The sequence below is a fragment of the Myotis davidii genome, unplaced genomic scaffold (assembly GCF_000327345.1).
Source record: "Myotis davidii unplaced genomic scaffold, ASM32734v1 scaffold259, whole genome shotgun sequence".
Lineage (NCBI taxonomy): Eukaryota > Metazoa > Chordata > Mammalia > Chiroptera > Vespertilionidae > Myotis > Myotis davidii.
The window spans coordinates 6,557,435-6,579,035 of record NW_006292687.1 but is presented as its reverse complement, the minus strand read 5'-3'; the positions used below and the strand labels follow the sequence as shown (position 1 = coordinate 6,579,035).

General features: G+C 45.9%; 1 protein-coding gene across 1 annotated transcript in view; it reads left to right on the top strand.

The window, feature by feature from the left end:
- FHOD3 (formin homology 2 domain containing 3) overlaps positions 1-21,601 on the top strand; it is a 324,340-nt gene that overhangs the window by 277,734 nt on the left and 25,005 nt on the right. The window contains exons 20-22 of the mRNA XM_015565558.1: positions 5-309; positions 10,685-10,843; positions 20,623-20,805. Coding sequence (XP_015421044.1) covers positions 5-309; positions 10,685-10,843; positions 20,623-20,805 — 647 coding nt within the window. The remainder of the gene's footprint in view (positions 1-4; positions 310-10,684; positions 10,844-20,622; positions 20,806-21,601) is intronic.

Here is a 21,601-nt window from a genome sequence, read left to right as displayed (position 1 = left end):
CCCCCTCCACCCTTGCTGGACAGTGTGCCTCCCCCTCCCATCCCCGGTAATTTATTGGCTCCTCCTCCAGTATTCAATGCTCCTCAGGGCTTAGGGTGGCCCCAGGTACCCAGGGGTCAGCCGGCATTCACGAAGAAAAAGAAGACCATCCGTCTGTTCTGGAATGAAGTGCGGCCTTTCGAGTGGCCATGTAAGAACAACCGGCGCTGCAGAGAATTCCTGTGGTCAAAACTGGAACCTATCAAGGTGGACACTTCCAGGCTGGAGCACCTGTTCGAGTCTAAGTCTAAGGAATTGTCCGTCTCAAAGGTACCGCCAGCATCTGGCCTGCTTCCTGACTTGCAGAGTTTTTTCCCGCTGTGGAGTGGGACTGAAATTTGTTGTCTGTAAAATTCCCTTTGTGCTGCTTTTGCTGTTTGGTTAAAAAAAGGGGAGGGAAGGGCAGTTAGTATAAAGATCTGACCTTTACCATTTTACTCTTTGTGCCACGTCCTAGGTGTAAGCTAAATGAGTAAGGGGCCCCAGTAGCTGACATAGATAGCAGTCCACGAACACCATTAAGTAAAGTAGTTTTCAAAGGCCCAAATAACCTGGAGGAAAAAACCAAAAGGTTAACCCGGGAATATTAGCATCACCTGACAGCAGATGTTGGCACCCGCCGCCCTCCTCCCAACTAGAAGAGAGAAGACTTGCTCATTTATCCAACACGTGGACTTTATTCACGTGATTAATTACTCTTACCTTCAGAGATCAGAGCTGAAAGGAGTAGTTTGAACCTCAGCTGTAACCACACAATGCTTTTGCAAAGACAGTAATTCAAGTTCCATTTCTTTGAATAATTCTTGGCTGCATCAGCATAACGCAGCCATCTAAACAGTTCCAAACAGCCATAGCGTTGGCATCCTGTAAATATTACGCATCCATCTAGATTCCCGATTCTTCATAAATGTCTGAGAGTTCTGCAGGCTTTGCTGCTGTGGCATTTTTAATAGAGATGTCACATCCCCTTTTATAAATGGGGAGCACTGTGCACGAAGTTACTGGGCATTAAGGATAAAGTCACGGTTAACGAGAAAAGCGGCAGCATCCTGCATCACAGGTTTTATTTCTAATGATTTGGTTCTTCTTTACAGATCTGAAATAACTGGTGGGTTGTTGTTTTTAAAACCCTTGTGAGTTGTGGTGTGTTACCGTTTTAAAACAGGTTTAAGATGACCCTCACTTCTCAGGAATGAGGGGTGTAAGAAAACACTTTGTGAAGTATTTTACTGCAGCCCCACCTATGCCAGCCGTTCTCAACCTGTGGGTCGCGATGCCTTTGGGGGTAGAATGGCCCTTTCACAGGGGTCGCCTAAGACCATCGGAAAACACATATATAATTACATATTGTTTTTTGTGATTAATCACTATGCTTTAATTATGTTCAATTTGTAACAATGAAATTGGGGGTCACCACAACATGAGCAACTGAATTAAAGTTCTAATGCGTAGCCAAGGTTGAGAACCACTGGGTTAGAGTGCCCGCTTAAGAGCTTATTCTCAGGAGCTAATTCCGGCTCCATGTGTTTCTCCATTTACCACTGTTTGGGGGAGTGTAAGGCTGCCTGAGTCAGGCTCTCTGACCTGCCAGTCGGGCGCCTATTCTGAATCAAAAAGTACATGCAGCATCCTCGGGCAAGAGCGCCCTCAGACAGAAGGTCCAGTGACAGAGTTAGTGCCTGTCCGTGCGTTGCTGACTGAGCAGGTAGGGGGGCTGTAACCAGTCAACTTTCTGTTAAAACTCGTGTTGTGTGTGACTCTCCAGGGTAACGTGGTGCTCAGCCAGCCATGTGTCCCCTGCAGTTTTTTTTAAAAATATATTTTTATTAATTTGAGAGGGGAAGGGAGAGGGAGAGAGAGAAAACAAACATCAATCATGAAAGAGAATCATTGGTTGGCTGCCTCCTGCACTCCCCACTCTGGGGATCAGGCATGTGCCCTGACTGGGGACCGGGAATCGAACTGTGACCTCCTGGTTCACAGGTCAACACTCAACCCCTGAGGCACCACGGCCGGGTCCCTTCAGTTCTTAAAGTCAGACCTGGCATTCAGGGAAGATGGGCCTGGCTGGGTTAAAACGCTGTCTCTGGTTGCCAGGAGTTATCCAGCAGTTGACCTCACTCATTCCAGCCTCCACCCTGCTGATCTAGTTGGCCTGTCTCCCTCTTCCTCCTCCTCCCCCCACCCCTTACTGGGCTCATCTGGCTGGCTTTACCCTCTAGGCCCCGGCTCTAGCTCATCACCTCAGAGGTGGCTGGGGAGAGACTGGCCCTCGACTCCAGGCAGGAGGAATAAAGGGAGGAACAGTTTGGCAGTGAAGGCACCTCTGACTTCATTTTTACAAAGGACATGGTAAGATTAGAAGCTTCCTGGAGAAGACCCCAACTGGACAGTTCCCCTCCCTCCCCTCCTCTTGGTCCCACTGTGGTAGGTGACATGTCTGGTTGGTGCTCTTTCAGGAGCCCAAAGGTTCCTTCTTGCTTGACATAGGTGGTAACCTCTTAAAATAAGTTATTGCCTAGCCAAAGGGCACATGTTTGCCTAGTTTTGTATAAAGAGAAAGCATAAGAGGAAAGTAATATGTTGAAAAATTTACCAGAAGGACTCCAGAATTTTCTACAACAGGACCCAGGAGCCCATACCTTTGTTTTGGGGGGATAGGGAATGTGAGCAGGGGATAATTTACAAATGCTACAAAAGGTGAGCATGAAAATTAGGGTTAAAACGCAGTACATTGGAGAGTTGCATCCATCGTGTGTATGTTACCACTGCAGCTATAGCCAGTTTTACTTCTGTTCCTAATGCATGACTGGGATTTTTATGAAACACAGCTGTAAGCAGCCACTTCCGAATCCTGACTCACGAGAAGTTTTTCATTAAACACAATGGAGTGCAACAAAAATAAAATGAAGTCAATTTTGCAAGACAGCACATAGCAAAGGGAGTCTGTTTCCGTTCCCGTTAGAGACCTTACACGAGACCAGCATCAGAACAGAGCATGGCTCTGACCATCTGAGTCCCCTCCACCCCCATCAAAGATTCGTGTGCAAGAGCCAGGCTGGGTCAGCACTTCACGGAAACGATAAGAACAGAAAGATGTGCTTTTTGGTTTCCTTTCCAAATAGTTTCTGGAACTGGATCTACATTTCTCTCTTGCTCTCTCTCTGCAGGAAATGTATATATAGCTTTTTAGTAAGATGACTTTAATTATGTTTTGTGGAGAAAGACAGAAATCCTGTGCTGAATTTCATCATGTTGTGTTTCTACTGTTGGTCTAAGATGTGGAGAATCACATAAGGCAAAAGGGAAAGATGTAAGGCAGAAAGCCCTTGAGGGTCTGGGGACAGACCCTCTGTGAACTTGATGTCATCCTGAGGAGCCCCAGGAAGTGGCCTTCTAACTCATGTGTCTAATAAAGGGCTGCAAAGAGCAGCCTTTATCTTCCACGTTACAGACAGACCAAGACAGGTGTGGAGGGAAGAGATGGCCAGAATGAAGAAGGGGACTTGGCTTTCCCTTGGGAGCTCAGTGCTGTCTTACCTTGGGTTCATTTGTTTACCATGAAGAGGGGGCTCTAGAATTGATTTGGAGAGATTGTTCAACTTTATTTGCCCTGAAGTTTCTAAATGTATCAGAATCTATTAGCTGTGACTTAAAAACAAATTCAGCGGTGACAATGTCCAGGTTGGGGTAGCAGATAAACTACATGAACATTAGAAATGTACCTGTTTTGCAGTTGGCCTCTGCCATAGGAGACCCAAAGGGAAAGAATGGGAAATTCATTAATACTAATTAATACTTAATTAAATTAAGCCTATTTTGGCAAGTTCCTCAGAAGCAACATTCCTAACTAAGGGTGTTTCAGCCATTATGTAGGCTCAGTAGGGTTTTTTAAAAAAATATATTTTATTGATTTTTTACAGAGAGGAAGGGAGAGGGATAGAGAGTTCGAGACATTGATGAGAGAGAAACATCAATCAGCTGCCTCCTGCACACCCCCTACTGGGGATGTGCCCGCAACCAAGGTACATGCCCTTGGCCGGAATCGAATCTGGGACGGTTCAGTCCGCAGGCCGATGCTCTATCCACTAAGCCAAACCGGTTAGGGCCTCAGTAGGGTTTTTGTTGTTGTTTTGGTTTTTGCCTTAATGCTTTTCCATATGTATTGCCTGCTCCCTTGTTACAGACCTTAGGAAAATTCCATAGTTGTCACATCTGCTGACATGTGTATCCTGGCACCCTGGTCATGGCCATTTTCTCAACGAACAGCTTTGAAACTGTCCAGTGGCGTCACTCTCTTGGCAGTTGGCAGGGAGCAAGGAGTGATTTGCCATTTCTGAGCCAGTGTCCTCCTGAGCCTGTTAGAGGGGCTGTGGCAAGATGTTGAGAGGCGTGTTGAGAAGTCGGTCGCCTTTCATGGAAGTGCTGTCAAACTCAGTGGCATTCTCTGAAACTCTCCGAGTCCTCTCAGTAAATCATGTCCCTAGCCACTTTCTATTTTCAGTCGCAACACCCTCTGGGGTGATAAGTTCTATGTGCTGAATATCCTCTTTTAATTTTTTAATATATTTTTAATTGATTTGAGAGAGAGAGAGAGAGAGAGAGAGAGAGAGAGAAACATTGATATGACAGAGAAAGATCATTACCTTCTGTAGGCACTCTGACCAGAATCAAACCCACAACATGGGTATGTGCCTTTCGGTGCATGGGATGATGCCCAACCAACTGAGCCACACCAGCCAGGGCAGAATATTTACTTTAAAAAAATATATTTTTATTGACTTCAGAGAGGAAGGAAGAGCGAGAGATAGAGATAGAAACATCAATGATGAAAAAGAATTATTGATCGACTGCTTCCTGCACACCCCCAACTGGTAATTGAGCCCGCAACCCTGGGATGTGCCCTTGACCAGAATCGAACCTGGGATCCTTCAGTCCACAGGCCAACACTATCTACTGAGCCAAAGTGGCTAGGGCTGAATATCTACGTTTTAAAGGCTACATTTTCTTATTTTAATTTTTTTCCAATTACTCTTTAAAAATCCTAAGGGGTGATCCTCTGTGGCAGCATTCCAGGAAAATATGGAAAATAAGGCCTGTTCACCTGCCCAGAGCGCATGCCTCCACAAGCTTTGGTCCCTCTGTACTCACCTCGTTTCATTCTGTCCCCTCGTGAGGGTGCTGCTGCCTGCATGGTGTACCGCAGACAGAAGCCCAGGACTAGTGGAGCAGGGTTTTCTGTTTCATTTCCTAGAACCAACACCATGATGTGGTTGTGTGGCATTGGCTGAGGCAGTGTGTGGCCCAGTCCTCAGGAGTCGGCTGCACCAGCCCCACAGCCCTAAGCTGCATTACCCCTGAGCGTGGAAGGACCTGAGAGCTCAGCTCAGGGCTGGGAGGAGCTTGGCAGTTGTTGGGCACATCAGGCTCATTTTAACATCAGTAACAACTTCCTGCATTGTCTGTAGTCCTGAGGTCTTGATTCCTGCATCATTCATAAAACTGGCAGGACCAGTCCTTGATGCATTTGGAATGGAGGCAGCTAAGTGAGGACCCATTACTGTCTTTCTATCCTAAGAAAGGTTCCCTTACCCCTGCTTTTTGTTTCATCTTTAAATTGTTTCCTTTTATTGGAAGATCGACTTTCTACTCACCCAAAAATCCTGTCTGAAAGCCTTTAGACTTCTGAAAGTCTAAATCAGAGAGTCCTCTTGTGGGAGAGATCTTTTAAACACCTGTGACCCCTGCGCCCCACTCTAGACAGGGGATATCGGATCTCTGCGGGGACTCAAGTATCACTGTGGTTTAAAGGTACCCCTAGGGATTCTCTTGTGCACCCCAAGTTGTAAAGCGCCGCTGTGAATAAACTACATTCCTGGTTTTCCTTCAGAGAGTGTCGGCAGATTGATCAGACCCGTTTCCTCCTCAGGTAAACGATGTTGTGTTTCTCCCAGTTAGTGGTGGGGACTTCATGTTTGCCATTCTGCTGTCAGTCACAGAGGAGCCACTGCTCCTGGCAAAGGAGAATCCCCTGGCCTGTCTCCAGAGCTCCCCTCCCCATTAGTCCCGGAGGCCAGCCTGTCAGCCTCAGAACAGGATTGAGCAATGGTGTCATGGGCCTCCTGGCCCTCCCGGGTATGCATTTCTTTATTAGATTATTCTCATGGAAATGGCCCCACTCAAGGAGTAGGCACCTCACTGGCACTTGAGCAATACCTGTTTAAGGAAATGGGATCTATATCAAAGAGAGGCTCCGAATCAATAAATATGGGAAGACACTCGGCCAATCAGAAAGAAGCTGTTGGAGGACTCGGCCTCTCCTCCCGCCCCTGCTCAGGGTTTGCTGTCCTGCACCATCACTGATCATGACTTGAGACTCCAGTCCACCATGGGGGTCCCTGGGGCGTGACGTGCTCCCACCATACTTACCCGAGACTGCTCTTGCCTTCTCTCTTCCTATGAAGGAAAATGTCAGTCAGTCTGACAGGATGCTAACCTGCCATAGTGGTTTTTCTGACTTCAGGTTACTTTCTTGGTTCCATGTTAGAGATCGGGCGTTCAAATGAAAGTCACTCACTAATCTTGGTTTGTGTTGGAATGCCCTGGAACGTTGTCTGAGAGCTTTTTCTGTACAATCACTTTTTCTGTTTTATCATTCTAGCTATTCTAGTGCTACACATTTTAGTTATATTGGTTTTATAATGTTTTTATAGCTGATTGGGTAAATATTATATATAACTCTACTGATTTTTTTTATACATATAGCCTTTCATAGTGACTTTAGAATATTTTTTAATTCTAAAAAAACTAGTTGGATTCTTGTTAGAAATACTTTAAATGTATGTTTTAGATGAGAGAAAATGAGCCTCCTTTTAACATTGAGACTTCCTTTCCAGGAATATGCTGTTTCTCCTTTATTCACATCATCTTTTATTACTTTCAAGATGGTGTTGTCATTTCCTTCATGTAGGCCCTGTGTCGATATGTCAAGAGGTTTTGGTCTGTTGCTTTCTTGTTTCGGAGTTGCTTTTTGGGATGTGTCTAATCTCCTATCAAATACAGGACAATTTTCTGATTTCCTGCCTAGAAGTTATGCCTCCTGTCATCTTCCCAAGTCCTGTGCCACCTTTGTCCTGTCACATCTTACCCCTTTGTTCTAGATGCCTTCAGGAGGGCATTTAACGCCTAATCTCCTTCACAAGGACCACTCTTTCTTCTTTGGCTTCTGCTTTATATCCTCTTTCCATCATTGACCAATTTCCTATTTTTCTAATTTCAAACAATGGGCAGTCACTGACTTTCTGATCAAAGAAGTGCAATAAGGAAATGGGTGACTGAGAAAGGCTGTGAGCAAGCGAGTGATGGGTGGGCTGGGGAAGAGGAGAGACTGGGAGCTGAAGGCCAGGGGTGGAGGCTGGCACCAGGGGCGGGGCTCAGGGCGGAGGTGGTGGGAACGAAGGACAGGGGGACATGAGAGGCTTTGTGGACGAGGATGGATGTGCTGTGTCACAGGACCATGTGAAGGATATAGTGACAGTCATACTTGCTGATTGAGGACTTTGAACCCAAAAAGATGATTGAAATGGATCAGAATTGATGACTGCTAATCCTTAGACATGGGCACAGGCTCTTGGGCACGGGGAACTTTGGCTAGCTCCTGCAGGTGCTTCTCTAGGTTACTGTGGGAAGAAAGGACAGCCCTACATGAGCTACCACCTTATGGCTGGCAAGACAAACCCCAAGGCACTAGTGTGCTCAAGTAGCTTCCAGTGGAATCTGTTTTCATTATGAAGCACAGCATTTAAAACATTTCTTGCATAAACTCCAGAGATTGAATAATTCAATTTCAGATATTACTTTAATTCTTATTCCTTCACAAAGTGTGTGAAAGTAGCTCTGAAAATATGGAGAGTCATCTGTGGGGACAGCTTTCCCAGTGTCTCAGGATGCCGGAGGCATCTCCCCAACTTACAGGGGAGTGTGTGGGTGTGCCCACTGGTGTCCATTGAATTCTATTGAGATGGGGACAAGGATATGTCAGGCTCAGGGCCACCATGTAGGTCTGTGCACGTTGTTTGGCACGTAGACACTGGCTGAAGGGGCAGGGCGGAAATCTGAGCGATGCTTTCTTCTCAAGCTGTTTGCCATGGGAATGTGTCTCCCCAGTTGTGGGGAGGTGGTCTTTTTCTCATTTGCACAAAGGCTCTGGTTGGGCTGGGCCTATACAGGCATCTCTCTGGGTTCCTGGAATGAGGGGACTGTAGGTGCGGGGCTAAGGGCTCATGATTCCCAGGGAATCCCTGCCCTCTGATCAGTGCCTCCTGCACTGGAGCCTGGTTCAGGGAAAGTGCCCCTCCAATGCCAGACCCAGGCTCCTTCCATGCTGCCATCCTTATGTAGCCTCATGTCCACACTCTCGGCAGGAAAAAAGGGGAAGGGCAATTGGCATGGCCCTCTGGGTCTATCCCTTTTTAATCAGAAAAACAAAAGCCAGACCTAGGTCACAGGTCCAGCTTTGGCTGCAAGGGTCCAGGGATGGGACTGATGTCACTGACACATTGCCAGCCCAACAGAAGTCAAGGTCCTACTGTGAGCAGGAAAGAAGGAGTGGGTGCTGGGTGAGTGGGAATTTCAAATCTTTTTTTAAAAATATATTTTTATTAATTTTAGAGAGGAAGGGAGAGGGATAGAGAGATAGACACATCAATGATGAGAGAGAATCATTGATCAGCTGCCTCCAGCATGCCCCCCTGCTGGGGATCAAACCCGCAACCCAGGCATGTGCCCTTAGCCAGAATCAAACCTGGGACCCTTCAGTCCACAGGCCAACGCTTTATCCAGTGAGCCAAACTGGCTGGGGTGGAATTTTGAATCTTAACATCCCTCTCATCCCTCTTCATTGCCTGTAGTGAGCATTTGCCAACCCCTTTCCCATTCCTTCTTAGCATTTCACCCACAAAATACTATTTGTGATTAGATTTTAAAAGCTAAATTTCAAGGGTTCCCGAGAGGCTCATTGGATTAAATAAATAGAAGACAAGCTTGCCCATGTGCCATGCATCCCGGAAGCCGGCGGTCAGAGCAGATGCCACACCCACAGGCACTGTTCCTCCTGGCCACCAGGCCCCAGAGCAGCTGGGATGCTTTCAATTATTTTCCTCGGGAAGAAATTTTAATTTATTCCCAAATGCATATTTAAGGATCTAAAATAGAATTTTAGTAATTGATTTTGGAAGGGCTCAGTAGGACGTAAGGGGCCACAGTCCTTTTCTCCAAGTCAGCTTCCAGCCTCTCATGTTGCAACGGCCAGCTTCTCCCCACAGTTCTGCTGCTCCCAGCCCAGCCACACCCATGGTGAGCAGCAGCCAGCCATTCAGCTGGGGCCCGTCTGCAATGGAGTCGGAACGGCTGGCTCCTGAGGGCCACCAGTTGTGGCCCCCCAAACCTCCAGCTTCTTCTCTGGCAGTCCCCAGCAAACTAGACAAAGCCACTTCTTATCTCCTTATCTTCTCTCCCCAGCTCCAAACTAGATCCTACACATTCTTTAGGACCCAGCCGAAATGTCAGCTCCTCCAAACCCTGCCCCCCTCAACATTAGATGAGTTAATTACCCCACTGCTGAGCCCTCACATTGTAAACACCCCATCTTTTCCTTCAAGAGGTCCGCTCTGCCTAACTCATGATTGTCATCTAGGCTTGTTACCTGAATAAGAATAGTCATTCTCCCAGCTCTGTTTGCACAGTCATGGGGCTTGCTGACCAGACCTTGTCCACTTGTCCCCATGTCCACTACCCTGAACTTCCCAGGAGCTCCGGGGGAAGCTGGAGGCCTTGTCACCTTGTCTCTGGGCACCACACACCCAGGGCCTGCTCCCAAGGCACTCAGCCCATCAGGGAAGCCACACACGAGGTCTCTATGAGGACACTTAGACACCTCTGTCCTCTGTTCCCCTCCTTGGCCTCCAGGTCTATTTCTCCCCCATTCCTTTTCACCAGCACCTGTCCTTTGGTCTCCTTCCTAAGAAGGTTCCTCCTTACCCACTAGTGGCAGCTGCTCACATGTGGAAGTGTGGCAGGTACTCTGGAATAAGGGGCATGGGACATTTGAATGGGGAGAGGAGCCCCTGAGACGATGTGACCAGGGATCCAGAGGGGCTGACCAGCCAGCAATGGCGGGTTCTCCAGGTCACTCCTGTCTCCTCAGCACGTGTACCACCGTCTCCATCCCCAGGCACACACCATGTGCCCTAGGGCCAACCAGAGCACATTCCGATTCCTTGCAGATCACAGGGAGAGAGCTCTGGGAGGATTTAGTTTTGTTTCCACTGCTTCGATGGAAAAAAACAGGAGTGTGTGTGTGTGTCTTTCTTGCAAAATATCACATTGTTCCCAATTGAAGGAAAATCAATTTTGTTTTGTAATGTGTCTGACTTGCGAAGTTCCACTGCTGGCCTGCGCCTGGCAGCTGCCAAGAGCTGAGCCCTGATGGCTTTCTTCTGTGCTGAGCGGTAGCCAGTCCTTTGCGCCTAAGTGGGGCCACTGGTTTTCATCTCTGAATAAATAGTGAGTTTGCTCTTAATAATAAAACACAGAAAGGATCAAAGATGAGGCATTAATCTTGGATTCTCCTTGTTCTATTACCCAGAAAACTGCCGCAGACGGAAAAAGGCAGGAGATCATCGTACTGGACTCGAAGAGGAGCAATGCCATTAACATCGGGCTGACGGTGCTGCCCCCTCCAAGAACGATCAAGATCGCCATCTTGAATTTTGATGAATATGCCTTAAATAAAGAAGGAATTGAGGTGAGGGCTGCTCTGCCAAGCATTATTTGCGTTCTGCAATGTGTCACATATATGCAAAGCATTACTGTGTCCAGTGTGACTTTCTAAGGTGGCTTGCCATTTTTTTTTTGTCTCAGCCAGACTCTGAATAATGTTCATAATTCTCATCTTTTTAACTTCTTGGGGAGGGGAAAGTCCCTCATTACCTATGAAGTTCATGATTCACTTACTGACTTCCTTCTGACCATACTCCACGTACCTCGTCCTGGAGGAAGAATGTGATAACCTCCTTCGGAGGCTGTTAGGATCTTCTTTCACATCATTTCAAACCAAATATGTTTAAGGAGCAGTTTCAGAAGTAGGGTGTGCTCATACTCATGTAAATGACTTTGTTTCTCTCTTTGCACTTGATAGGGAGTGGAGAGAGATGTTTCATTTGAGAAACTGGAGACGCCAAGCCAGCTGAGGCTTTGGCATGTGCTGATCTGAATGGCACAGTGCAGAGAGGTTGGGTGACTTGGCTGTGACTACACGACTGGTAGGTGGCCTCGCTGGAGCCACAGCTCACCTGCTCTGCCAGGAAGGGCTCGGTGCTCTCCCGCCAATACTTGTTCTTCCTTCACTGTGGGTGAGTGCTAGTCTGAAGCAAGATAAACTCCTATTCTAATCATGGCGACAGAGCCAATGACTCAGCCCTCAGACTCCTAAAGACGGGTGATAGAGCCTAGCCAGCATGGTGCAGTAGTTAGAATGATGGCCCACCCACCAAAGGGTTGCAGGTTCGATTCCCGGTCAAGGGCACAAACCTCAGTGCAGGCTCGATCCTCAGCCCCAATCAGGCATGTGCGGGAGACAACCAATCAATGTGTCTCTCTCTTAAAAAAAAAAATCAATGGAAAAAATATTCTCAGGTGAGGATTAACAAAAACAGATGGCGATACAGGATGGGGCCCATTGGGTCAGAGTGGGGACAGGAGGACACTGCTTCACAGCATTGGGTGATAGCCACTCCATCTCCTATCAGCAAGAAGCCCTGGGTTCCTTTAGTATTCTATACTAAATATTTGGGGTTCATTCATGTACAGTCTTATGTGAAAGACTTGAGAGTAGAGGGAACAAATGAGGACAGACTCCAGTGAGGAAAGCAAGCCCTTGACAAAGGAGTTGGATGCAAGGAGTGGCTCAGGCCACGGTGCCAGACTTGACCCAGCCCTGAGTGTGGGAGGGCACAGTGGGGTGTGTGGCTTTGTGGGAGCAGTGGGGCATGTGTGCCTTTGTGCTCTGAAAAGAAGAGACCTCCACAGGAGACACTGTGTCCCTAGAAGTTTAAGCTGGATTGAGCAGTGTCCCTTCGAAATCCATGTCCACCCAGAACCTCAGAATATGACCTTATTTGGAAACAGTCCTTGCAGATGTGATCCAGTTAAGATAAAGTTGTGCTGGATTGGTGTGGGCCCTGCTCCAGGGACTGAGATCCTTATAAGAAGAGGGATGTTTCGACGTAGATGTAGAGCAGAGGATGTCTTGTGCAGACAGAAAGCACACAGGGAGACCACGGAACAGAGTGCCATGAGGTGACAGAGGCGGAGACTGGAGTGATGTGTTTACAGGTCAAGGAGAACCGAGGATTGCCTGCAACCACCGGACACTAGGGAGAGGCAATACAGATCCTTTCCTGGGGCCTTTAGAGAGAACATAGCCCTACGCAGTCCTTGATAGCAGACTTCTAGTCTCTTAAATCCACTTTGTGGTTACAGCCACCCTAGGAAACGAATATAAGCTTAAGCAGCTCTACTCTTAGAAACACACACACACCCTGTCCCAAGGAGCAGGTACAAGGAGGGAAATACATTTCCTTATGGCTGGAGAGGAAGTTGAGCCCTAAGCTTAGAGTCAGGCCAGGCAGCAAAGCAGGTCAACATATCCAGGTGGGCAGCCAGGGAGTGAGGGCACATGGCTGACTGGGGCAGGAGGCATAAAGGAGAATGCAGGTGACAGCAGGTACATACAGAAAGGGACATTGAGATACTCCCAAACAAGAAGGAGGAGGCAGGCCTCAGTGTGAGGCAGCCCCACTCTGGGACCCCCAGAGGAGCAAGCGAGGGGAAGGGCATTGGCTTGCCATTGGGCAGGTGGGGGCTGCCCACCTGGACAAACCGAGTGTTCATCTAGGATAGTGATGGCGAACTTACGACATGTGTCAGAGGTGACATGCAAACTCATTTTTTTGGTTGATTTTTCTTTGTTAAATGGCATTTAAATATATAAAATAAACATCAAAAATATAAGTCTTTGTTTTACTATGGTTGCAAATATCAAAAAATTTCTATATGTGACACCAGAGTTAAGTTAGGGCTTTTCAAAATGCTGACACGCCGAGCTCAAAAGGTTCGCCATCACTGATCTAGGACAGCGGTTCTCAACCTGTGGGTCGTGACCCTTTGGCGGTCGAACAACCCTTTCACAGGGGTCGCCTAAAACCATCCTGCATATCAGATATTTAAATTATGATTCATAACAGTAACAACATTACAGTTATGAAGTAGCAACGAAAATAATTTTATGGTTGTGTCACAACATGAGGAACTGTACTTAAAGAGCCAGAAGGTTGAGAAATGCTGATCTAGGACAAAGAGCATGGTAGGCGGGCCCTGGCGCACTTTCGGACCATCCCATTTACGTAACTGTCACTAGAGGTTGTAAAAGCTTCAGACTCATTCAAAGAGAGGCTTCAAATGCAGCCAGAGCCAGCCTGATTAAAGGGAAAAAATGAAACTTCCCCCTTTAGCAATATTTCCCGTTCTTGTGCTGAGAACTTGAAGATTAGAAGAGATGGATTTCTTTGGGCTCTGCCTTTATTCTTTCCTGAAATGTCACTCTCCCTGGTTGGGGAAAGCTTCAGATACAATAAGTTACTTAGGGTTCAGAATGAATCAGATTACTTTTTCCTTTTCTAACTGCTTTCCAGCTGAGCACCTTTTTGATCCCGGAAGGAGTAATGAGAGCAAGGGTAGAGATGATGGATATAGGAATGGCAACCCAGCACAAAAATAACTCTCATCAGTTTCTTCCCGTGGGCCAGGCACCAGCGAGGAGCTTCACATCAGAAGGCCATACTATTACGTTTCGCATCTTAAAGATGAAGAGAGGGACTCTCAGTTTTAGTCTGTGCCCAAGTTCACAAGCCAGTGAGAGGTTAAGCTGCAATATGAGCTCTAGAATCTGAGACTCAGGGCAGAGCACGGACCTTGGGGATGGCTGGCCAGGAGGGGGCCCACGGATGCCAAAAAGAATGAAAGGGAATCTGAAAGGGGGGTGAGAAGACTCATGAGGCCGAGCAATCCACTTCACAGTGCTGCCTGCGGTTTTCCACTGGGAGTAGCTGATGAAAGGAATGATATGAAGCACGGAGACACAGTTGTAGAAAACACTACTCAGCCCTTCTGAGAGTTTATTGGGCCATGAATCCTCAGTAAATCCATGGTTAGTCACAACAACACAGAGTTACACTTTTTTATCACAGTTCTTGTCTAAGGCAGGGCTTCTCTACGTGGCACTATTGACATTCTTGGCTGGGCAGTTTTTTTTTAAGATTTTTTTTTTTTTTACTGATTTCTAGAGAGAGAGGAAGGGAGGACAGGAGGAAGAGAGAGAGAGAAAGAGAAAGAGAGAGAGAAAGAGAAAGAGAAAGAGAAATATTGATGTGAAAATGAAACATCAGCTGCCTCTTGCACACTCAGGACTGGGGATGGAGCCTGAAACCTGGGTCTGTGCCTGGTACAGGAATCGAACCGGCATTCCCTTCGATGCATGGGACAACACCCAACCAACCACATTGTTCCCAGGCCTGGGCTGGGCAGTTCTTTATTGTGGGATCTGCCCTGTGCTGACAACCAAAAATGTCTCCAGACTTTGTCAAATGTTTCCTGGGCACAAAATCACCCTGACTGAGAACCCCTGATTTAAGGCTACCTGTGTGAATCCAGAAACTATATTACATATATTTTTTGAATGCTTGTCCGGCAAATACTAGTTCTCTTGGAGAACTTGGAACCCATGACCTGCTGCCTCTGACCACTGATCTCAGGGACCCAAGGGCCATAGTGTGGTCTATATCCGTGTGCTGAGCCACTTCCCCAGAGTTTTTTCTCTAGGCTTGTTGTTCAAGAACTAAGTCATGGCTGAGAAGAGTTGGAAGCCGTGTCCTTACAGATCTTTACTAATGAGATTTCTAGCTTGCGTGCCAAGGGTCTTGTGCCAGACTGTCTGCTTCTGGGACACAGGCACCGGAGCATGGCAGCACGACTTAATAGGGCCATTTGAAACCTCTGTGTGCCTAAATGTGATTAGGATGTATTAAATGACGTCCTGTGGCTTTGCTTAGCAACCCAATGGTATGTGTCCGGTTTGCTGTGTAAACCTGAGGGAGCAGTTGACTAGCTTCATTATGGAAGTAGTTTTTCATTAGAGGATTAAACTTTAGAACATTGCTTGGTATCACAAATGGAAATATAAAGAGTTTTCCCCTTTTTTTCTTGCTTTTCTGATTTTTATAGAGGGTAGCACAATTGAATGGTCCAAGTGACATTTAACTTGGCCCAGTTGGCTGCCTGGCCATTCAGTATCTGAGAGACAGAAATTCCCTTTGGCCACAGGTACAAACCTATAGTCCCTTTCCAAGCACTTTGTGCTGTGCTACCCCATCTGCAGGTGCCTGAGTGGGTTGCTGGATGCACACAGTGAGACTAAGTCAGGTGCCAGACTTGGTCAGCAGTGCTAGGACCCAGGGTGTCCTGGTGGTTGGGCCTCGGCTGTGCTGTTAGCTTTGCATTTTGGTTGAGTTGCTGTGAGCTGTGGAGCTGGCACTGGGCTCCTGGGTGGTTCCAGCTCTGCCCTGGTTGACCTAACCTCGCTCAGGCCACTTCATCTGCAATCATTTCTGCCCCAGGTGTTTCCCTAAATAGTCCCAACAATGAAAGACAATGGCAATCAAGACCCCAAAAAAGATCCCTCCGTGTCCATGAGATTAAAGACCCAAATGGAAAGCCATTGTTTCATGAGAATATACAAGTTGTGTACAAACCAGGCCCAGCTCTTCAGCTCTCTGCTGTTGTCACCAAAATCCTTGTGTGAGGTTCTCATCCAGAGCTGTAGCCAGGGTTCTGCTCAGAGCTCACAAGGCAAAATAATTCCTCATTGCGGCCTCATCTGCATGTGAATGAGATGGCCAAACCCCTAAACCATTTGGGTCCATAAAAAGTGACACTTGTGCAGTTTTTCTCTGACATTTGGCTTTCAGGTACACAAGCAAGTGAAGCCCTGTCTGAAATAAAAAACAAAAGACACTGCATTATTGCGTAGGGGTCTTGTTTGACATTTTTCTCCCCGTGGCACCAAATGGCGATCATAAAATTCCCAGTAGATCTGCTGGCCCGGAGAAGAGCCAATCAGGGGTTCCCCCTCGTGCTCATCTTCTTTCATCTGCTCCTGGAAAAACACAGCCCTCACCTCAGAGGAGGTGGCGCTGACCTGCCATTCCACTGTCTTAGGGCTATTTGTATTGTCAGTGATGTGTGAAAAAATAAAACAAACTGGCAGCTGGCAGCCTCATAAATCTTCAACACTGAACAAATGGTTTCAATTAGTCGGAGAAGTGAAAAACAAAAGTAAGAGTGTTTGATTACTTTCCCAAAGGAAAAAGGCAACTGAAAGCATGGCAGGAAAATGCCTTCTGAAGAAGGGGGCGGGGGGAGTGTTGACAATTTTTTATTTCGGAATTCTTGTCCATGCTGAAAACAATTTGAGCAGAGAGAAAATTAAAACACAAATTTTAGTTATGTTTTTATTTTGAAAACTGATTGAGTTCAGCTCCTGGGCTTGGATTGCTTTGCCTATTGTCTAATACCATCTGTGGGGACAGGTGGGGTCCAAGCAGAGCTTGTGGGAGAGCAAGGGGCACTGTCACTGCATATCGCCCTGATGTCACATCCCACCTGCATCATCTCGGTTAGGGGCCATGATGAGGAGCATATTGGAAGAGGAGGTATCTGAGGGCATACCTTCTTTTTCTAAATCTTCGCCCGAGGAGTAAGGATGTTTTTTCCATTGATTTTTAGAGAGAGTAGAAGGGAGGAGGAGAGGGAGAGGGAGAGAGGAAGAGGAAGAGAAGAAGCGGGGGGGGGGGGGGGGAGGAGAGAGACATCGACATTAGAGAGACATGTCAATTGGTTGCCTCCCGTTCTCGCCCTGACCAGGGCCAGGGGTTGAACCTGCAATCCAGGTATTTACCCTTGACAGGGAATTGAACCCGCAACCCCTTACTTCAGGGCCCACACTTTAACCACTGAATTAAACCTGCCAGGGCTGAGGGCATGACCTCACTCGGACTGCAACACAGAACACATGCCTCCCATGCAGTTGGGCATCACTGGCTCCTGATGAAGGACCGAGACAGCCCTCCCTGATCACACGCTCATCAAACCCAGATGGCTTCTGCCCCGCCACACACGTCCTGAGGCATAATCCTGGAAACACCTGTGTGTTTGCCAATCATGATGTCAGGGGTCCAGGATTGCAATTTTGTTCTTTATTTTTAAATTGTTTGCATTCATATAGAGTAAAATGAAACTTTTTGCTATACAGCTCTAAGGGTTTTTAAATAAAAATGCATAAATTCATGCAATTACTGCAGTTAGGATTCAAAACAGTCCCATCTCCCCTCAAAAATGTGCTCTTGTGCTGTCCCTTTCTAGTCGCACCCTGAGCTCGCCTCTGGCCCCTGGTAACTAGACCTGGGTCTAGTAGTTTCATCACTGTGGTTTTGTCTTTTGGAGGATTTCACATAAATGGAATCATAATTGGCTTCTTCCACTCAGCGTGTCTTTGAGAGTCTTCCTAGTTGTGGGATGTCCCTGTAGTTTGTCCCTTTTTATTGCTGAGTTCACTTTATTCACCTGTTGAAGAATATGTTGTTTGGTCCAGTTTTTGGAATTATGGATAAAGGTGTTACAAGTATTTATGTACAAGTTATTGTATGAACATAAGTTTTCATGGGTGAAAACCTACAAATGGAATTGCTGATTCATGTGGTAATTCTGCGTTTAACCTTTTGAGGGAACACAACTTGTCTTTCCAATCTCTTCACAGTGTTTTTCTCCAAGAAAAAGTCTTTAACCTGGAGGAAGTTCAGTTTATCAACCTGATCTTTTTTGGTATCATGTCTAAAGAGTTCATTGCCTAACATGAGTCACAGAGGTTTTCTCCTCTTTCTTTCTAAACGTTTTGCAGTATTTGCTTTTACTTTAGATCTGTTAATTCTTTTGAGTTAATCCATGTGTAAGCTGTAAGGTTTAAGTTGAGGTTCTTTTTTTGCATAAGAATTCCAATTGTTCTAAAACCATTTGTTGGAAATACCATCTTTTCTCCATTGAACTGCTTTTGCATCTTTGTCAGAATCAATGGCCATATTGCTGTGGTCTATTTCTGGACTCCCTGTTTTGTCCCATTGATCCATGTCTGTCCTGTAGCCCAGACCACACTGGCTTATTACTGTTGCTCTCTAGTACATTTTAAAATCGGGTGGTGGGACTCCCTCAAGGTTGTTCATTTTCAAAATTGTTATGGTTTGGTTCATCTGCTTTGCCATAAACACTTATAATCAGCTTGTCTGTATCCACAAAAAATACTATACTGGTATTTTCATTGGAATTGAGTTAAACTTATAGACCAACTTTGGAAAAAATTAATATGTGACCCTGTTGTCTTTTAGTCCATGAACATAGTATGTCCCCTAATTATTTAGGACTTTTTAAATCATTTTTATCAATACTTGCTACTTTCCAGCATACAGACCCTACAGGTGGGTTTGTTAGATTTACACCTAAGTATTTCATTGTAAATAGCATTTTTCTTAAATTTCAGTTTATAATTGTACATTTTTAATATATAGAAATAAAATAGATTTTCCTGTATGTTGACCTAATGTCACACAGCATTTTTAAACTCACTGTTTAATAAATTTTTTAGATTCCTCACAATTTTCTATGCAGACAATTCTACCTTGTGCAATAGGGACAGTTTACATTTCTCCTTTCCAATCCATGTGGCTCTTTTTAAAATACTTTCTATCTTGTTCCCAATATTAGAAAGAAAGCATTCAGCCTATCTCCACTAAGCATGATGTGAGCTGTAGGTCTTTTATAAAATGTCATTTATCAGGTATGGGAAATCTCTCCTGTTGGGTGGCTGGGAGTTTATTTGTTTTTTGTCATGAATAGATATTGAATTTTATTTTTTTAAATTTTTGTATCAAATAACATGATTTGTGAATTTTCTTGTTCAGATTATTAATTTGGTAGATTAAATGTATTGATTACTGCATATTGAACCAACCTTGTGATTATTATTTTTGTTATGTTGCTATGTAAAATATAGTCATGTGTTTATATATCTTAACATACTGCATTCATTTATATATTTTAAACTATTTTGTTAAGGATTTATGCATCTAATTTCATCGGGGACATTGGTCTCTAGCTTTCTTTTCTTGCATTATCTTTGTGTAGTTTTTATATCAGAGTAATTCTTATTTCATACAGAGAACTGAAAACTAGCCCTCCCTTGCTTGGGTTCAGGCCAGGATTCAGACCTGCATGTTGCAGACTGTGGTTCCAGCTTTGGATCCATTTTTGAAGTTTTCAAAGGCTAGTCCAGGTCTCCAAGTCTTTGATGTGCTGGTTAAGGTCAGCCTCACATATGAGCAGCTCAGGGATGAACTCAGAAGTTCTTAAACAACATTATCATTTGCTTTGCCAGGCTCTTCATTTTCCATGACCTCTCCAGTACTTTCCAGGGCCCTGGGCCTTCTGTCTTGGTCTTCCAGCTAAAAGCTGGGGCTTCAGTTATCTCACTTTGCCACCCACCTTCTGTGACTGTGCTCATGTTTAGGGCTAAGCTGAGGGAAGACAGAGAGAAGAAAAGCAGCAGGGATTTGGACCACAGCATCACTGATTGGAGAGGAAGGTTCTCTCCCTCCAGTGTTTTAGGTTCTTCCAGCCCCTGCTGCCTCTGCTAGGAGACCCCTTTCCCACTCCCCCAGTCAGGACGAGAGGGTTTGCTGGAGCGCTTTGCACCTGATGGCCTCTCCCAGGATTCCCACTCCCTTACACCCAGGCTGGGGAATGCCAGAGGGAAAATGGTCAACTCACTACCTGTTCAATTGAGTTTGATATCATTTAAAGTGTTTTCATTTCTATATAAATTTAAAAATATGGTTTAAGTGTTTAAAACACTTAAAATTATATGTCCTCTGGATAAGTCAATCTGAGTTATGAAAGTCACTCATTTTTATAAATTTTAAAATGAATCAATGAGAAGGTCTAGAAAACATACATTCTTGAGATGTTTTACTCTGTTTCCTAGGGGACAGGAAGTAGTTCTCTAATCTTCTATCTTATTCTTTCACCTTTCCCTCACCTTTATCAAGTGGATGGATTTCAGAATGTCCTTCATGTACAAGACCCAGAACATTTGGGACAAGTTGCTTATGAAACAGGTTAAAGGAGAGAGAGGGAAGGAGGGACGTTTAGAACAAAGGAATGTCAAATTGATGCCAGTGGGGCTTTTCCCTAATGTACATTTGATTTATGACAACGTAACACCTGTATGACACAGAACACTGACAACAGAACATCTCTCCTACCTGGTTGGAAAGTTATAATACGAATTTCGCAACATCGCAGGGGTGAGATAGGTTCCATCACTAAGCGAGAACGTATACTGTATCATCCTGTCTTTTCCAGAAAATTCTAACCATGATCCCCACGGAAGAGGAGAAGCAGAAAATCCAGGAGGCCCAGCTGGCAAACCCTGAGGCCCCGCTGGGCAGTGCGGAGCAGTTCCTCCTCACGCTCTCCTCCATCAGCGAGCTCTCGGCGAGGCTCCACCTCTGGGCATTTAAAATGGACTATGAAACCACAGAAAAGGTAAGCACGTAGGAGGAGAGGCAGCCAGTCCTCATCCCGTGTTGAGGAAGTCAGGTTTGCATTGGGGAGGGGAGTGGCGTGTCATCCTCGAGGGAGGAGTGAGTTGATTATGATGAGGTTATGTCTGTACTGAGTGATCAGGATCCTGCCAGTGATGGGTTATTCTAATGTGTGTGCCTGGCACCACCCTTAGACACGTGGTTGTGGGTTAAAACAAACTATTAGCTTTTCTTCTGATTCTGTTTGCTCACTGTAGAAAATTTGGAGCATGCGGACAAGCACAGTATAGAAAGTGTCCTGAAATCCATCCACTTGATGATCATCATCTACACTGCCAGTGACTGTGGCAGTTGGCAGGTCATTGGGTCCCTCTGAGAGCATATCTCAGGAGAAAGCAGAAGACAGTTGAGGACGAAACAGATTGCAAGGGGTTGAGAGGAGCACAGAAGGAAAGGGACCCGGACAATAAAGGCATGTGGTGTGTGTGTTGGGGGGGGAGGGGGCTCATCTTGAGTAGAAAGCAGAAGGAGCAGGAGTCCTCCTGGCCCTGCACGGTATGAGCACTTTTGGCAGCTGAGCAAATGGAACTAGTGGAGAGGAAAGGGCAGAGGTGGACAGTGAGCTGGAGGTGGGTTTAATGGAGAGGAAGTTTCAGAGGAGACGGGTTCAAAGCCCAGGTGGAGAGGCTGCGTGGCCTTCCCTTACTGCAGAGGAGAGAGCACCTTGCTATACAAGGGCCACAGAGTTGGCATGGGTCTGGGGAGCTTCAGGAGGAAGCTGCTGTATGTATTCATTT